The 14,504-nt window shown below is 35.3% G+C and overlaps 1 protein-coding gene across 1 annotated transcript in view; it reads right to left on the bottom strand.

Moving 5' to 3' along the window:
• The window catches only part of CRPPA (CDP-L-ribitol pyrophosphorylase A), a 110,530-nt gene that overhangs the window by 67,737 nt on the left and 28,289 nt on the right, over positions 1–14,504 (bottom strand). Inside the window, 1 exon segment of the mRNA XM_050332672.1 lies at positions 4,247–4,351. Coding sequence (XP_050188629.1) covers positions 4,247–4,351 — 105 coding nt within the window.

The raw sequence follows: 14,504 nt of genomic DNA, 5'->3' as shown, positions 1-14,504 counted from the left end.
ACATTCCCTATTTATCAACAGTTGCTCAGAGCCTGGGTCTGGATTTTACTATAGTATTCTAGATGCATTTGTAATACTAGAACATTTCTAATTTCATATTCTTGTTTCTATATCAATGGCTGACATAAAGTATTTTGCCCATATATAGCAGAAACTTGCTATCCTCTGTGATTTCTAAACCACTTTAAAAGTCACTGCCTTCCAAGAACAACTCTCTAAATATGACCTATACTTGGTTTGTTTCTAAAAACACTTCTAAATATTTGGCTGCAATGAAAAGCACACCTTTTATTTAAACTGTTTGCTATACAATCCTTAACAATAGGTTACTTCTGATCAATTGTATTTTTATTTACAAATCCTTAAATCATTGTCTGCAAAGTTTATCAGACAGATATTAAATACCTTAGAGACAATAACAATTTCTACAGAACTGTATATGGTGCGAATTATCTTTTGAAACATATCAATGATCTAATGTTTCATCTATTTAATGAGAACTAGTACAATTACAGTCATCCTATTATTAATTAAGATGCTATGCAGTAACAAGTCAAACTCCTGCCAACTGTGTGTTGTATCAGTATTACCATCTTTATCAGTCAAAATCATAATCTTGTAATAAAGTCTTGAAGTCAATTTCACAAAGTAAGTAAATTCCATATTGGTTGACACTAATTGCATTAGTTCCTTAACTCTTTATTAATCAAGTTGTGCCCACAGAAGCATACCCTTTTGTTTTCTTGATCAATATCAAACTTACAGGCTTCTAATAACTCAGACTCTCACTCCTCATGTGACAATACTATTATTCATTTTTTCCTCTTGAAGATCCAGTGTTCCGAGATTTTTAGAATGTAGTTGATGCAATTCAGAATATCAAATTCTGAAATTCAGAATATCAAATTCTGCAACTCAGAATATCAATTCAGAATATCTTGACCAAATACTAGAACTCAACACAAATACCTCACTGTCACAGAATATGAAAACATGACTTGCTTATTTAGCAAAGGCAGAACAGTCTTACTAATTAAACATATCTCTACTTTTCTGTATCATAAACAATCTATTTTATCTATTTAATAAAGCCTCAAAATCATGAGACAAGAGGTTGTTTTGTTTTGTTTTCCCCTGTACCCTTCTCTCTCAACTGTCATACTACAAGTTTTCACTACCTAGAAAGATGTACTTTTACAAGTTCCCCAAAGTTATTCCTATTCAATATTTAAAAGTCTTCTTCGTACTAATTTAGCTTGATGAACACTTCAGATTTACAAAACTGTAGAGTAAATGCAAAAATATAACTCTTTACTGAACAAATACAATAAAGTTACAATCACACATACACAAACTGTACAGCATTTTAGCTTAATGAAGTTTTTCCCTCTCTTATACTAAGATATCATACAGATCTCCTTCATATGCAATATTTCTGTAGGATTATAAAATAATCTTGTTTTTTAGAAATGGTGGGGATTTTTCGCTCTGTCAGCATTAAGTCTATAAATCCATATCAGTGTTTTAAAAATGTTCTTACACTGATTTTTTCATCTGTGTTATACTCACATATATATATTAGAGTCCAACAAATACATTCTGTTGATTTCATACGTAAAGAGCACATTGCCCCAGAATATTTAAGGTAATTTTGCTTCAAAGGTGGCAAGCACAGAGAAACTGAAAATGTGGTGTTGATATTTTCATTCTGTTTCCTTTTTTTTTGCCATCCGTATCCCAATATCTTATAAATAGCTATGTAATAACTACTTTTAAAATAGAATATATAAATATTTATAAAACTAAAGTAATTTGAATGTTAATGCTTGGTTGTTGTCACTACAAAGAATTATTTTAATTTTGCAATTTGTTCCCAGAAAGTAAATACACTATGTCTTGCTTTAGCTCCAACAATGACTTTGAAATGTTCCTTTTCCTAATGTACAAGTAGACAGTGCTCAGGTAGAGTAATCAGTATTAATTCAAGAAGACAACATATAAGCAGACATAACTTTTTCCCATAGGCTTGAGTCATTTACTGTTATGTAGCTTGTGCACTTAGTAAATAAACTGAATTCTTACAAATATCTGATGTGCGCTTTAAAGATTCAAGATCCTCATAGGATGACATGGTTTGTAATATTTGAACTTTAGAAACTCTCCTCCACCTATTAGTTGACAAGAGATTTTCAGTTACACATCCTCTGAAACCTCAACTGAACAATCATTTGTTTCAGTTCTTATTTATCTGGATGGAATATCCTTTTGCCTCATGTTGAAAAAATAAGAGTGGGGCCATTGGGAGCACATCAGTTCTTGGCATATGAAATACCATTTATCTCAGCACTGAAAAACCTAACAGAAAAAAACCAAAAATATATTACAAATTACACTATTAGACACCTAAGGAAAGACAGTTGTGTTTCTGAAACATGATTAGTAACAAACAGTAACAGTTCCTAACTATTTTGCAGGCAAGGACCACTTGAGAAAAGCAGCAGTCTTGTGCATTTTGTCAAACTGCACAGACTGAGCACAACTGTTCTCTTCCTGAATGGTACTGCTCCAAGTCACCTGCCAAACACCTCGGTACAGACTGACCAACACCTGGGGGCTATTCAAATAGAAGAAGCTATCTTCCTCCATACTTTCTAATCTAATAAAAGTATTTTCTGCAGAAACTATGTAATATTTCACAGACCTTCTCATGTTTACGCCTTTGACTTTTAATGTCTCCACTAGCAGCAAAAGACACCAATGACTTTTAGCTACAAAATAAGACACAGGAATAGGGTATGAGAAGGTACAGATACTATAATGACACAGCACCAGCACCTTTGTGCATACCATACATGGCACATTCACTGCTCTGCACCACCTGCAGCACAAGATCTGCACAGAAATGGGTGCTCTTGCTACGGTCGCACTCTGACAATACTGTCAGCACTAGGACTCTTTGGTGGGTGACCTTGGTTGGACCCCAGGTGTCCACCAAAGCCACTCTGTCACTCCCCTCTTCAACTGGATAGGGGAGAGAAAAATCAAACACAAATAGCCCAGCAGAGGGCTGCTAAAATGGTGTGAAGGAACTTGGCTTGTTCGGCCCAAAGCACAGGAGAGAAAGGGTGGGGAAGGGCCACAGAGAACTAAATGAACATTTTATAAAGAGCTAAGTGAACACTATTGGTGTACTTTGTTACCCTTCATGTAAGTACCATGCCTTACAATGAGACCAATGAAACCACCCAAAAAATTATGTCATGTAAATATGCATGACATAATCTGTCCTTTAGAAGACTAAATAGGAAAAGAGACCATATATTGTTTCAAAAAGACTATGTCCCAGCAAGATATCGGAAGAAGTTTCTGTATGCAACCAATGCACAAGTAAATTTTGCTGTTAAATTGCACAGGAAATTTGCACTGCAGACTCAGGAAATTACCTTTCTTTGTAAGATTTATGGTCATACTATTAGAAATCATGTCCCTTTGGAGGAAATTTACTGTCAAAGATAGATGGAGTGATTTGAGTTGCTTCCAGATCCTTCAATGTGGTAATGAATAAAATAAAACAAACTCTTAAAAATTCCATGACACAACAGCTACTGAGAAAGAATAATGTCCCACCACTCAAAACAATGAAATACAATACTTCCAAGCAGCAGGGATATATACTTTGGCACCTCTACACACACCTGCTTAGTTAGTCATCAGGAACCTCCAGATTACCAGACAAGGTGAATGATGTTTAAAAATTTTTTAAAGATTTTTTTAAGAGATCTTAAATATTACACTGTTACTGAATGTAATGAATTACTCTAAAAAATTGGTGATAGCCAGGTATTTGGCATCAGAGAAAGAGTGATATCCTCATAGGAGAAGTGGAGAAAAATAGACCAAAGTTATAGAAATAGCAGGAGAAAGTTCATATCATAAAAGAATGTTCTTAGTTTTGGAGACTATGGATTTATAATTTTACAGATTGTCAGGTTATTCAAATACCTAGTTGGTTTTCCAACTTAATAGAAAAATACTGTCTTCATTGATTATCTCCTGTAACATCTGCCCACGTCTGTCTATAAAAACAAGTTCTAAAAAGAGGTCATGATGATACAAAACCAATTATAAAATTTGGAAGAGAAAAACCTAACTTACAATTGAAAACACATATGAATTTTTATAGTAATATGCAAATTTTATTAATTTTCAATTATATATGAAAACTAGATATTATTATTGCCTTTACCTTCCAGAGGTCAGCTGTTCCTTCAATAAGTTTGGCATTTGTTTTACAGTATTTCAGAGCCAGATGCAAACATTCAGTTCCATAATCCAGGTCATAGTCTGTACACTGTAGTAATTAAAAAAGAAAAAACATCCTCTAATTAGCCTTAAAGAAATCATACTTTTAAGTAGTAACAGATTTGCTTTCATTAATTAAACCTCACATCTCAACAGTCCTATCTGGAATAATACGTCTGTATTAGGTAGGTAGGTTCAGAATGGTCTAGAAATAAAAACGGTTCCAAGAAGCTCATGCCAAATTGTAGCTATTCAGCAAAGTGTTACATAAGTAAATAAACATTTATAAGCACAGATGAATTCAATTAGATGCTGCAAGTATTTTGCTAAACCTTTACACTGGTAACTAAATGAACGAGAAGTTACATGTATAAAAATAATTTTTGATGGAGTTGAGGGAGGCTTCACCAAAAGACATCATTGACCTTCCAGTGACAAACCTTTAGAGTATGGAAACAAGCTAATAAACTCATGACTTTTCAAAGCATGACTTCAAATTCCATGTCTGCGTTGGTTGCTGCATCATCATAAAAAGGATGGTGGTAACTATGAACCTCTGTATTCCTTATATGATTCCCTCTATCTTTTTTTCCAGTTAGCTGTACAAAAATAGCAACATCTGGTGCTTCACGAGCCTTGAAGAAAAAAACCAAAAACAAAAACAAACAAACAAACAAACAAACCAAACAACTAAAAAAAAGTTTGTCCACTTTTCATTCACCTCGAAAAGCCATTATTCTCTCAACACACCCTTCCCAAGCAGTTCAGCTTCCTATAAGTACTGATTGTAAGACTCCTATTAATGAAAAACTGAGTAAGGAGCAGAATCTCCTGAGCCAAAACACAGGTAAAAATGCAGGAACAGTATCCAGTCTCTATTAGAGAGTGAATAGCCAACAGTAAGTAAGAACAAGGCAATCATATCTTCTTACTTTCCCAGAACATTCCCTTGGCCCCATATAAAGCTATTATTCTGTCTTCAGAAATCCTTAAAATAAAAAGTCCCTAAGGGACACACTGAACCAGAAGTGACTGCCTTAACAGTGTTCAGTGAATTACAGGAATCCTGAATTCACCCAATTATTTTTTGAATAGCAGTATTTTTTTAGCAGCTGCATCAGGGCGCATCTGATTCATCACTCTTTTCATCACATGCTCTGTTGTTCTCACTGAATAGGGAGTGCAAACCCACCTTCTCAGCCCTTCAAAATGCTCCACCACATCTCTTCTCACATCTTCCCACAGAAAAAGACATCAATATCTATTCAGTCATTTCATGTGTGGAAGTTTTACAAAACTTTGTAAAGGAGGGCAAAAGAGTTGATCATTTATCTTCACTTACCTATGAATTTTATAACATTCTTCTAAAATCCTTCTTAGTCAGCCCTCATCTCTAGTAAATAGAAAAAAGATGGCTATCTCCACTTCCTGTTCCAAATTATTTATGAACAAAATAAAGGCACAGGTCTCAACACAGGCCATCATGAAACTCCACTGGTGGTTTACTGCTAAGAGAACTGCTCATGCACTTTACCTTGTTTCTTATCTTCTAACAAATAATCTACTCTGGGAAATACTTACTCTTATCCCAAACCATTTCAAGTTTCCTTAAAGAGTCTTTAGTAAAAGCTTCTGTGGAACATCTTGTTATGCAAGTAGGTTGTTAGCAGCTTCAGAAACCTCAAACAAGATGTCATTCTCTAAGGAGGTAAGTGGCAACTAGCTCTGCAACAGATAAGCTTTCCTCTACAGAAGCTGAAATAACTCTTTCACTGTGTCAAATTTAACCATGTATCTGTAAATTTATATTTTGAAGATACCAGTAATTTCCAGTCTCCTCCAGGATTCAAGAAATCAAAGTGGTCAAGAATGTAAAAACCTGAGTTGAAAAAGAACCAAATGAGAGTGCTTCAATACAACTTGGCCTTTTTTTTAATTAATTTCCTCATGAAGTTTAATAAAACAGATGAAGGATACATTTTTAGTTTTTATTCTTGTTTTATAGTGCATCAGTGATATTCAAAGAATTCATTCAGCACTACACATCTGAATTGTATTACTAAGACACACAGACATCTTACAAAAATCCGTTATCACTTTTACATTACTGAAATTAGTAATTGTTGTCATTTTAGTTTGTCAGCCCACTTAGAAATTTAAATGTTATAGTTCTCTATAGCAGTCTTCAAGTGCTTTGAATTACAAAATAAAAGAGACACAAGATGATAGAATAACTTAAAAAGAAAGGGGTTTCATAAAGACACTTTGGAATATTCTAAAATTAAGCAGAAATTACCTTCAGTCTTTAAATAAACAAAATATACAAAAATATACAAAAAAGTTCAACAGAAAGTATAAAGGAATAGGGAACTCTAGCTCCAAAATATATAAAATGCAGGAATCCCTCAAGTAAAGAGGTCCAGGGATAAAGTGCCAATAAACCCAGAAATGGCCTAGTAACTCTCAGTTCTCTATATTTATTACCAAAATTGCTCTTTTATTTTGTTTTGTTTTTAAGAAAAATTTTCTGGTAGAACACAAACTATTCTCTACTAATTTGAATAACATACAGATTAAAAAAAAACCATATATATTTTTACTTAGCTTCAAAATGGAAGAGAAAAATTCAGAAAAAATTAGCTGTGAAAGAATTTACTTTTAAATAACGTTAAGTTACATCATTTTAATATATGGGTAATGAATGCAATTAGGACAGAACTAAGCAACTCCAACTTTTTGGCAAGATATTAATTACAGATAATTAGTTGGGAGTGGATAAATTCCACAAATGGGCTAAAGCATCTTGAGGGTATTGCCGGCTTTAAGGGATGAAATACAACACAAAGCAAAGTAATAATTAAAACCATATTTCACTAACACTTGTATATCATGATATTTACCACTCTTATTATCTGTAATTGTTTCAACCTAAACACATTGTCACAGTGTACTGTTCTGCAAGTCTGATACGCTGATGTCAGAAGAGAACAATAAAATGAAGTATCAGCACAAGACCAGCTTAGTTAATATACCATCCATATGCTAAATAGCTTCACAAGTGAAATTTTAAATTCATATTTAAAGTGCACAGTTCAAAATCTTCTATGTTGCTCTAAGAAATTCAGTTAACAAATTAAGCATTATTAGTGAGCTATAAAAATAAGTTGTGCATCAAGGCACAGCATCATCAGCCAGTCAAGGGAGGTGACTGTCCCGCTCTGCTCTGCCTGGCACCATGAGTGCTGCGTGCAGTTTTGAGCACCACAAAGTAAGAAAGATATAAAGCTATTACAAAGTGCTGAAAGGAGGGCTACAAAGATAGCGAAGGGCCTAGAGGGAGGCCATATGAGGTCACTTGTCTTATTTAAACTGGAGAAGAGAAGCCTGAGGGGAGACCTCATTGTAGTCTACAACTTCCTCAAGAGGGGAAGCAGAGGCCCAGGCACTGATCTCTTCTCTTTGGTGACCACACTCAAGAAATGTCTCAAGACTCAAGGAGATGTCAGGGGAGGTTTAAGTTGGATATTAGGAAAAGGTTTTTCACCCAGAGGGAAGGAACAGGTTCCCCAGGGAAGTGGTCACAGCACCAAGCCTGACAGAGTCCCAGAAGCATTTGGACACACTCTTGGGCATTTGGTGTGATTCTTGGGATTGTCCTGTGCAGGGCCAGGAGTAGGACTCAGTGACCCTTGTGGTTCACTTTTGACTCTGGATATTCTATGATTCTATAAAAATTCCAGAATATCTGTGAGGAAAATTCTTACTGACACAGTTGTGCAACTGTTCTCATCCTAAGTCTTCTGCATTATTTTAGTGTACATCTAGAGTCAATTTACAATACAAAAATCTGTTTAAAACTCCTACTATTTCTAAAGTCTCTTAATGACTGAAAGCCTTTTTAACATAAAGTATGACAGTGTACAGTTAACTGTATTTGACATACACACATAGCTTTGTGAAACAATAGACATAGTTTAAGTTTCAGACCACAGATTTGAAATGGTGGAAACAGCTGGAAATATTGGCACAAAACATATTCACAAAAGAAAGAAAACTATTAGTTTAGCTCTTTAAATGACACAGATGAAAATATGTTACTTAAAAATGCTTTTGTACTGTAGAATATTCAATGGCATTCTAATAGGTGTTTTGGGGAAACTTTTTTGTGGGTGGCTTATTTGTTTATTTGTTTTCCAAGAGTGGATGTTTGAATAAAATACTATGGGTGGAGAGAGATCCAGAACTTTAGCATTACACCAATTCTTATTCCTCTTCCTCCAAAATTAGTTTGAGAATATTTTGAAAATAAACCCTACTTCTTAAAATGCAAGGTATACTGTTGTCACTTAGATGTAAACATGGAACAAGGGGTTAGAGAAAAGAGCAGCTGCTCCACAGCCTGTGTGTCTCTGGTACTTACTAATACTCCATATGCTCACTTGTTTCCAATACTCTGAACTCTACTTTAATGTATCTTTATACTGATAAACATTTTGAATGGATATATGGAAACCAGTGACAGGACCCAAAGGAATGGCCTGTACTTGTGTCAGGGGAGGTTTAGGTTGGATACCAGAAAAATTATTCACCCAGAGGGTGGTTGAGTGCTGGAAGGTGGTTGACTCCCCAGGGAAGTGGTCACAGCACCAAGTCTAACAGAGTTCAGGAAGTGTTTGGACAATACTCTCAGGCACATGGTGTGACCCCTGGGGACGGTCCTGTGCAGGGATAAGAGTTGAAGTCGACGATCCTTGTGGGTCCCTTCCAACTCAGCAGATTCTGTGATTCTGTAGTAACCATACAACAGAACAAGCATGGATGGAAAAAAAAAATCATTACAGCACTATCATCCCTTATCTTTTCATTATTCCTTAGTTTACAAAAAGGACGCAAAATTAATATTCTTTATGCATTAACTGAAAGAAAATCTTCGGATTTGCTCCTTTACACAGGTATCATTCAAGCCCGTATAGAGCCAGAATTTATACTTCTGTAACGATTGACTGTGTCATCTTTAGCACTTTTTCCACTGTCAGCAGGCTCTCCATTTTACTCTCCCACAGAAATCTATTCAATAACAATATCAGAACACTTGCACTTCAAATGCGTAACTAATTAACAAAAGCAGAGCTTTATGATTTTTCCAGATCCTTGCAAATCAAGTTTCCACTGCTGAGGGGCCAGAATACATCACAAACATTCATCATCAGGAACATTTTACTGAAGCAGACACAAGCTCTTGCTGCACCTGAATTTGCTTACTTTTATTGTATTTCATAAAGATTTTTTTTTCCATGCTCATTACCATGGAAACCAAAATATGCTGTATCCAACAATGGATTTGCAGCAAGCACTCAGCCTACAGCAATACACCACAGCTAAATGAGAAATAGCAGAAACAGCAAAGAGGAGCAAATGTGAATGAGGAAACACTGAGATGAACGTGAGTTCAGATGAGCTGCTGTGACATACATCCAGATGCAGTAGTGCTGCACAGTGAAGAGAACAGACACAGTAATTTACTCTCTAACACACTTAAGCAAGCCTTAAAGACAATATACAAGCGCACACAACTTTTTCCCAACGTTACTACAACCAAGTCCACAAAACTAACATAATGAAAATCAGAATACAAGCTAGGTGAGAATAAAAAATGGCTCTGGTATGAAGAAGAAATACTTGATGTAACTAAGATATGGTTATTAGTCAGATTGACTTCATAAAACAGGTACTGAGTAACTATAAGACACTGTTGATTTTTCTGATATCAGAAAAAGACTGTGTCAGGGGAGGCTGAGCTTGGACATTAGGGGCAATTTCTTCACAGAAAGGATGATTAGGCATTGGAATGGACTGCCCAGGGAGGTGGTGGAAGGCATTTAAGCTGTCCTTGGAGGCATTTAAGGCAAGACTGGACATGGCACTCGGTGCCATGGTCTAATTGACATGGTGGTGTTTAGTCAAAGGTTGGACTCGATGATCTCAGAAGTCTTTTCCAACCTAATTGATTCGGGATGAATCTGTGTGACAAAGGAGTCATTTTGAGTATGCAGCTGAACATGGAATTTCACAGCTCATATAAAATTTCAGGGTTTTAAAAAGGTATATTTTATTTATAACGGGAAGAAATAAGAAAATTGTAATATTCAATGTGACAACAGCAGTAGTCAAAATACTGTGTTAGGACTCATTGTTTACAGTTTCAAAATTATCTTGTAAATTGGAAAAATACTTGGAAAAGAACCATACAGACAAGACAAAGACAAGAAACATCTTGTCCCAGTATAGAAAAATACAGATTATTTACGTATTTCTGAAAACATGTAAAGAAGTAACTGTTCACATTTTCTCAGTAAAAAGATTTCTAAATATATCAACTTCTAAAATTAAGAAACCAACAGAGAATTTAAGCAAACTGGGAAACAGAGGTGACCCAAATTCAGGCCAAGTTAATTTTTTTTTTTTTAAAACAGATAAGGCTATTCACAGTTAGAACCATTTATTTCACAAAAATCACCTCTTGAAATTATGTAAGATTGGTCCTTCTCCCTGCCTTTCCACACAATAAACTGTCAATAACAAAGAGAGGAAAATTCCTAGCATCACTACCTTGTCCTCTTCTTTGCTATCTCAGAACAAGCACAAGATGACAATTTAGGTGAGTGGTCTCCCATATGCTGATACCAGGATTCTCACTCAGTATTCTGCACTTTCTGAGCCTGTGCCAAACAGGTGATTGTTGTGGATACAGAACACTTACCAAGGGTAATTCCAGTTACAACAACATTCCCATAATCCAGCCTTTCAACTTGAACAACTGCAGTGTTTCCTTAATGTACACCTTCCAAATTACATCTGAAGATAAAATGCATTTTCACTGCTACAGAGATGCCAGATTTCACCCAGGGAGTCGAAGCTTTGCACCACTGCACCAAACAGTTCCAAGAGCTAATATGTGAATTTGCAAAGTGCTGTGAGATCCTACAGGATGAGGAGTGACATCAAATGGAAGTAATTATCCCATTAACAAAAAACCTTTTTTTTTTCTTATGCAAGGCATCAGAATCCCTCCAAACATTCTTGTGGCAGAAATTAATTAGGGCAAGGTGGGGATTCAGACAATATCCTGGCTCTACCATTCCGCCAAAGAACTAATCAAGTACAGAGCAATCTAAACTAGCATAGTTTTCTCAATAGACCACCAATCTAGCTTCAGTTTTCGAATAAAAGAAAGTATTACTGACAAAATTAACTAAGCATATTTACCCTGAAAAGCATTCCGTAGAATTGGGTAGGTTTTAAGGATAGGAAAAATATTTATTCCTCTAAATTTCAGGACAAAGTTGCCAGGGTAAAAAGATGCCAGATGGAGTGAGATCTCTCTCTTTGGAAAGTATCTCAGAACTACAACCTGAAGACTGTAAAAAATTTGAATATTCATTTAGGTGACGTTGACAACCCTGCATTTAAGTAACAGTCTGTGTTCATCTGTCTGAAGATGAATGAAGAAAGGCAGAACAAAATCTCTGCAAAAATGCACTATTAAAAAAGTAGCTCTACTGCAATTTTGCATCAAAACAAACAAAAAAAAAAGTTTTTAGCACGAATTAAATGAACAGAACTCAAGTTCTACTGAAATTTCAGATAAACTTTTAAAATGTTACCACAAGACATAAAATCCCAGCTGAAATGGACCACAACAATGAAAGAGTGCCATTAATAAAGCAGAAAGAACTAGCAGAAAGAACTCATGCAAAAAGAACTAGATTTTCTTTTAACATTTAGGAGCTACACAGATTTCCTTGTCAAACAATCATAATCCTAATTACCCATGGACAAATCAGCAGAAAGGCTTCCTTTTGATAGCTTATTTCACATGCTTAGATTGCACATTGAAAAACACAGATATTCACCATCCTGATACCAATAGTACACAGCTACTTAAAAATAGGGGTAGGAACAAACTATTTAGCCAAGTAGGTTGACTTGGACCAACCAAGTAGGCAGTTACACTAAAACGGTAATTACCTGTTACATTTCACAGGTAGATAGAAGAACACTGCCTTTAGGACTTCATACAGAGAAGAACATTGGCTTGTAGTACTGCCTTCATACAAATCATACAACAAGATTACTATCATTCTAATCTATCATTCTTGTCTAATTTACAAATCACTTCTTGATTCAGTATTTCAGAATACCTTCAATGAGAAGGAAAAAAACCCTATAGAAACAAACTAGAATGCAGAATTACGACTACAGCAATGATGTACGTGGCATGTATTTAGAAGACCTGAATATTTAACTAAAAAATAAAAAAGCAAAGTGGGTGACCAAAGCTGGGGATTGTGGAGAGCCTATAAAAATTGCAAAATGCATTTGAATAAGAATGAGGTAAAATGATCATCCTTACAATACAATACACTTAATAAAAGATGCCTGGTGCTTTTTTTAAGAAGACAACAGCCAAGAAACAACCCATTACAGCTTACGATACAAACTATATATTTTACATACTTCTTGTCATATGTTAAAAATAATGGTCATCTCTTTGTCAGTGTTTTTACAGAACAAAAATAAACAGCTCTGAGCCATATCATCAGTTCATGATGGAATAGCATGAAAAAAGTGAAAAAAAAAAAAAAATTTCTTCAAGTGAATGTTTACAGGAGATAATATATTAAGTTGTTCCACTTTGCCACAACTTACATGCCTTGACATAAACAAAGTTTCTGTTTGGTCAATGTTAAACATAAAGGTCGAGGTGCCTTGAAGATTCACATATCTTTAGTCTTGGTAGGGGGTTGAGGAGTGTTTTTTTCCTGGATTCCAGCATAGAATTACTGCCCAAATTCTGTCTCACTTATATTTTGACCCTACAGTCCTTATTCTGAATCTGACCCTTGCTCCCAAAGTTGCCAAGGTCTTAGTTCACAATTTGTCTGCTACTGTGCATCTAATCGCCTGTTGCTTCTGGCAATAATAATGTAACAGACATAGATTTCTTTAACAAAAAATGAACCCACAGGAAAATCCCCAAGTCAGTCTAGACATTTTGCCTCGAAGGTCTTGCCTGACCTATGCCAAAATATTGCTAAACTGCTACAGCTGACTCCACTTCCCTGCTACAGAGGATACTAAAATGCTTCACACGTTTGAAAAAGAATCCCAGTAACTTTGTGCCCCTTCACAAAGCTCTTTAGAAGTTTACAAAATCCACATGGAATACAATCCTTATTATTTTCATACAGAAAAGACAATACTTTGAGCAAACACTTCTACAATGAGCCTAACAATAGCCAACTTCCTTTCTTACTCCGGCAAAATCTTCCCTGAACATTCGCAGGGGTTTGTTAGAGGAGAACAATTTGGGGATTTCCTTTTCTTCTACTAATGACCAGGTTGGACAGTTTGCAGAATATCTCAACCCCATCTGCAAACATCTTGTAATGATTATTCTGGGGAGTGGAAGAACATCTGCCTTCCAGAATTCAGCATCAAAGTATTTGCATGATTCTTCCTGACACACTATTGTTTTGTATCTTGTCATTACTATGTTTATATATAGCAGCTCTCTCCTATGCAGGCAGATGCTGTAATGCCCTGTAAGTAAATGTGATGGCTTATTATTTAAAAAGTGGTTAATGTTAGCTATGAACAGATATATTGATTCAGTGTAGTTCCAAAAAGTTATAATCTCTACGTAGTTTCTACGTAGATTGGCTAGAATCCCTAAGATCAGTCTGATCTGTGTGGATATATGTAAGGAGGTTACAGACATGTATTATCAGAGAAACATTTCTAAAACATGTTGAAGCTCGTTCTCCTTCAATGAGTATTCCTGTTTCCTGTTCCTTTTTTTTTTTCTCACTTCAGCTTCACTCTGATTAGCTCAATATAAACTTCCATAATCTGCAAAAGTCTGCTATCAACAGATGATTAAACTAACTACATATGCAATACAAACACTCTCCCCAAAAAACGGTGTTGCTCTTGTGGTAAATTTTCCCATGTTCAACAGATCTTGAGAATAATTATAAAATAATATAGAAGTGATTAGCAGGGGGGAAAAAAGTGTATACCAAAATAATTTTTCTTAAGGTTTTTATAAACTCATCCCTCTATTTTTCAAATAGTGATCACACTTTGCTATGCCATCCACATGTGAAGGATTCCTGCAGAATAGCCTTCTAACATGTCCC

The sequence above is a fragment of the Myiozetetes cayanensis genome, unplaced genomic scaffold (assembly GCF_022539395.1).
Source record: "Myiozetetes cayanensis isolate MyiCay16 unplaced genomic scaffold, myiCay2020 scf1, whole genome shotgun sequence".
NCBI lineage: Eukaryota > Metazoa > Chordata > Aves > Passeriformes > Tyrannidae > Myiozetetes > Myiozetetes cayanensis.
This window is presented reverse-complemented; position numbering and strand designations above follow the sequence as displayed.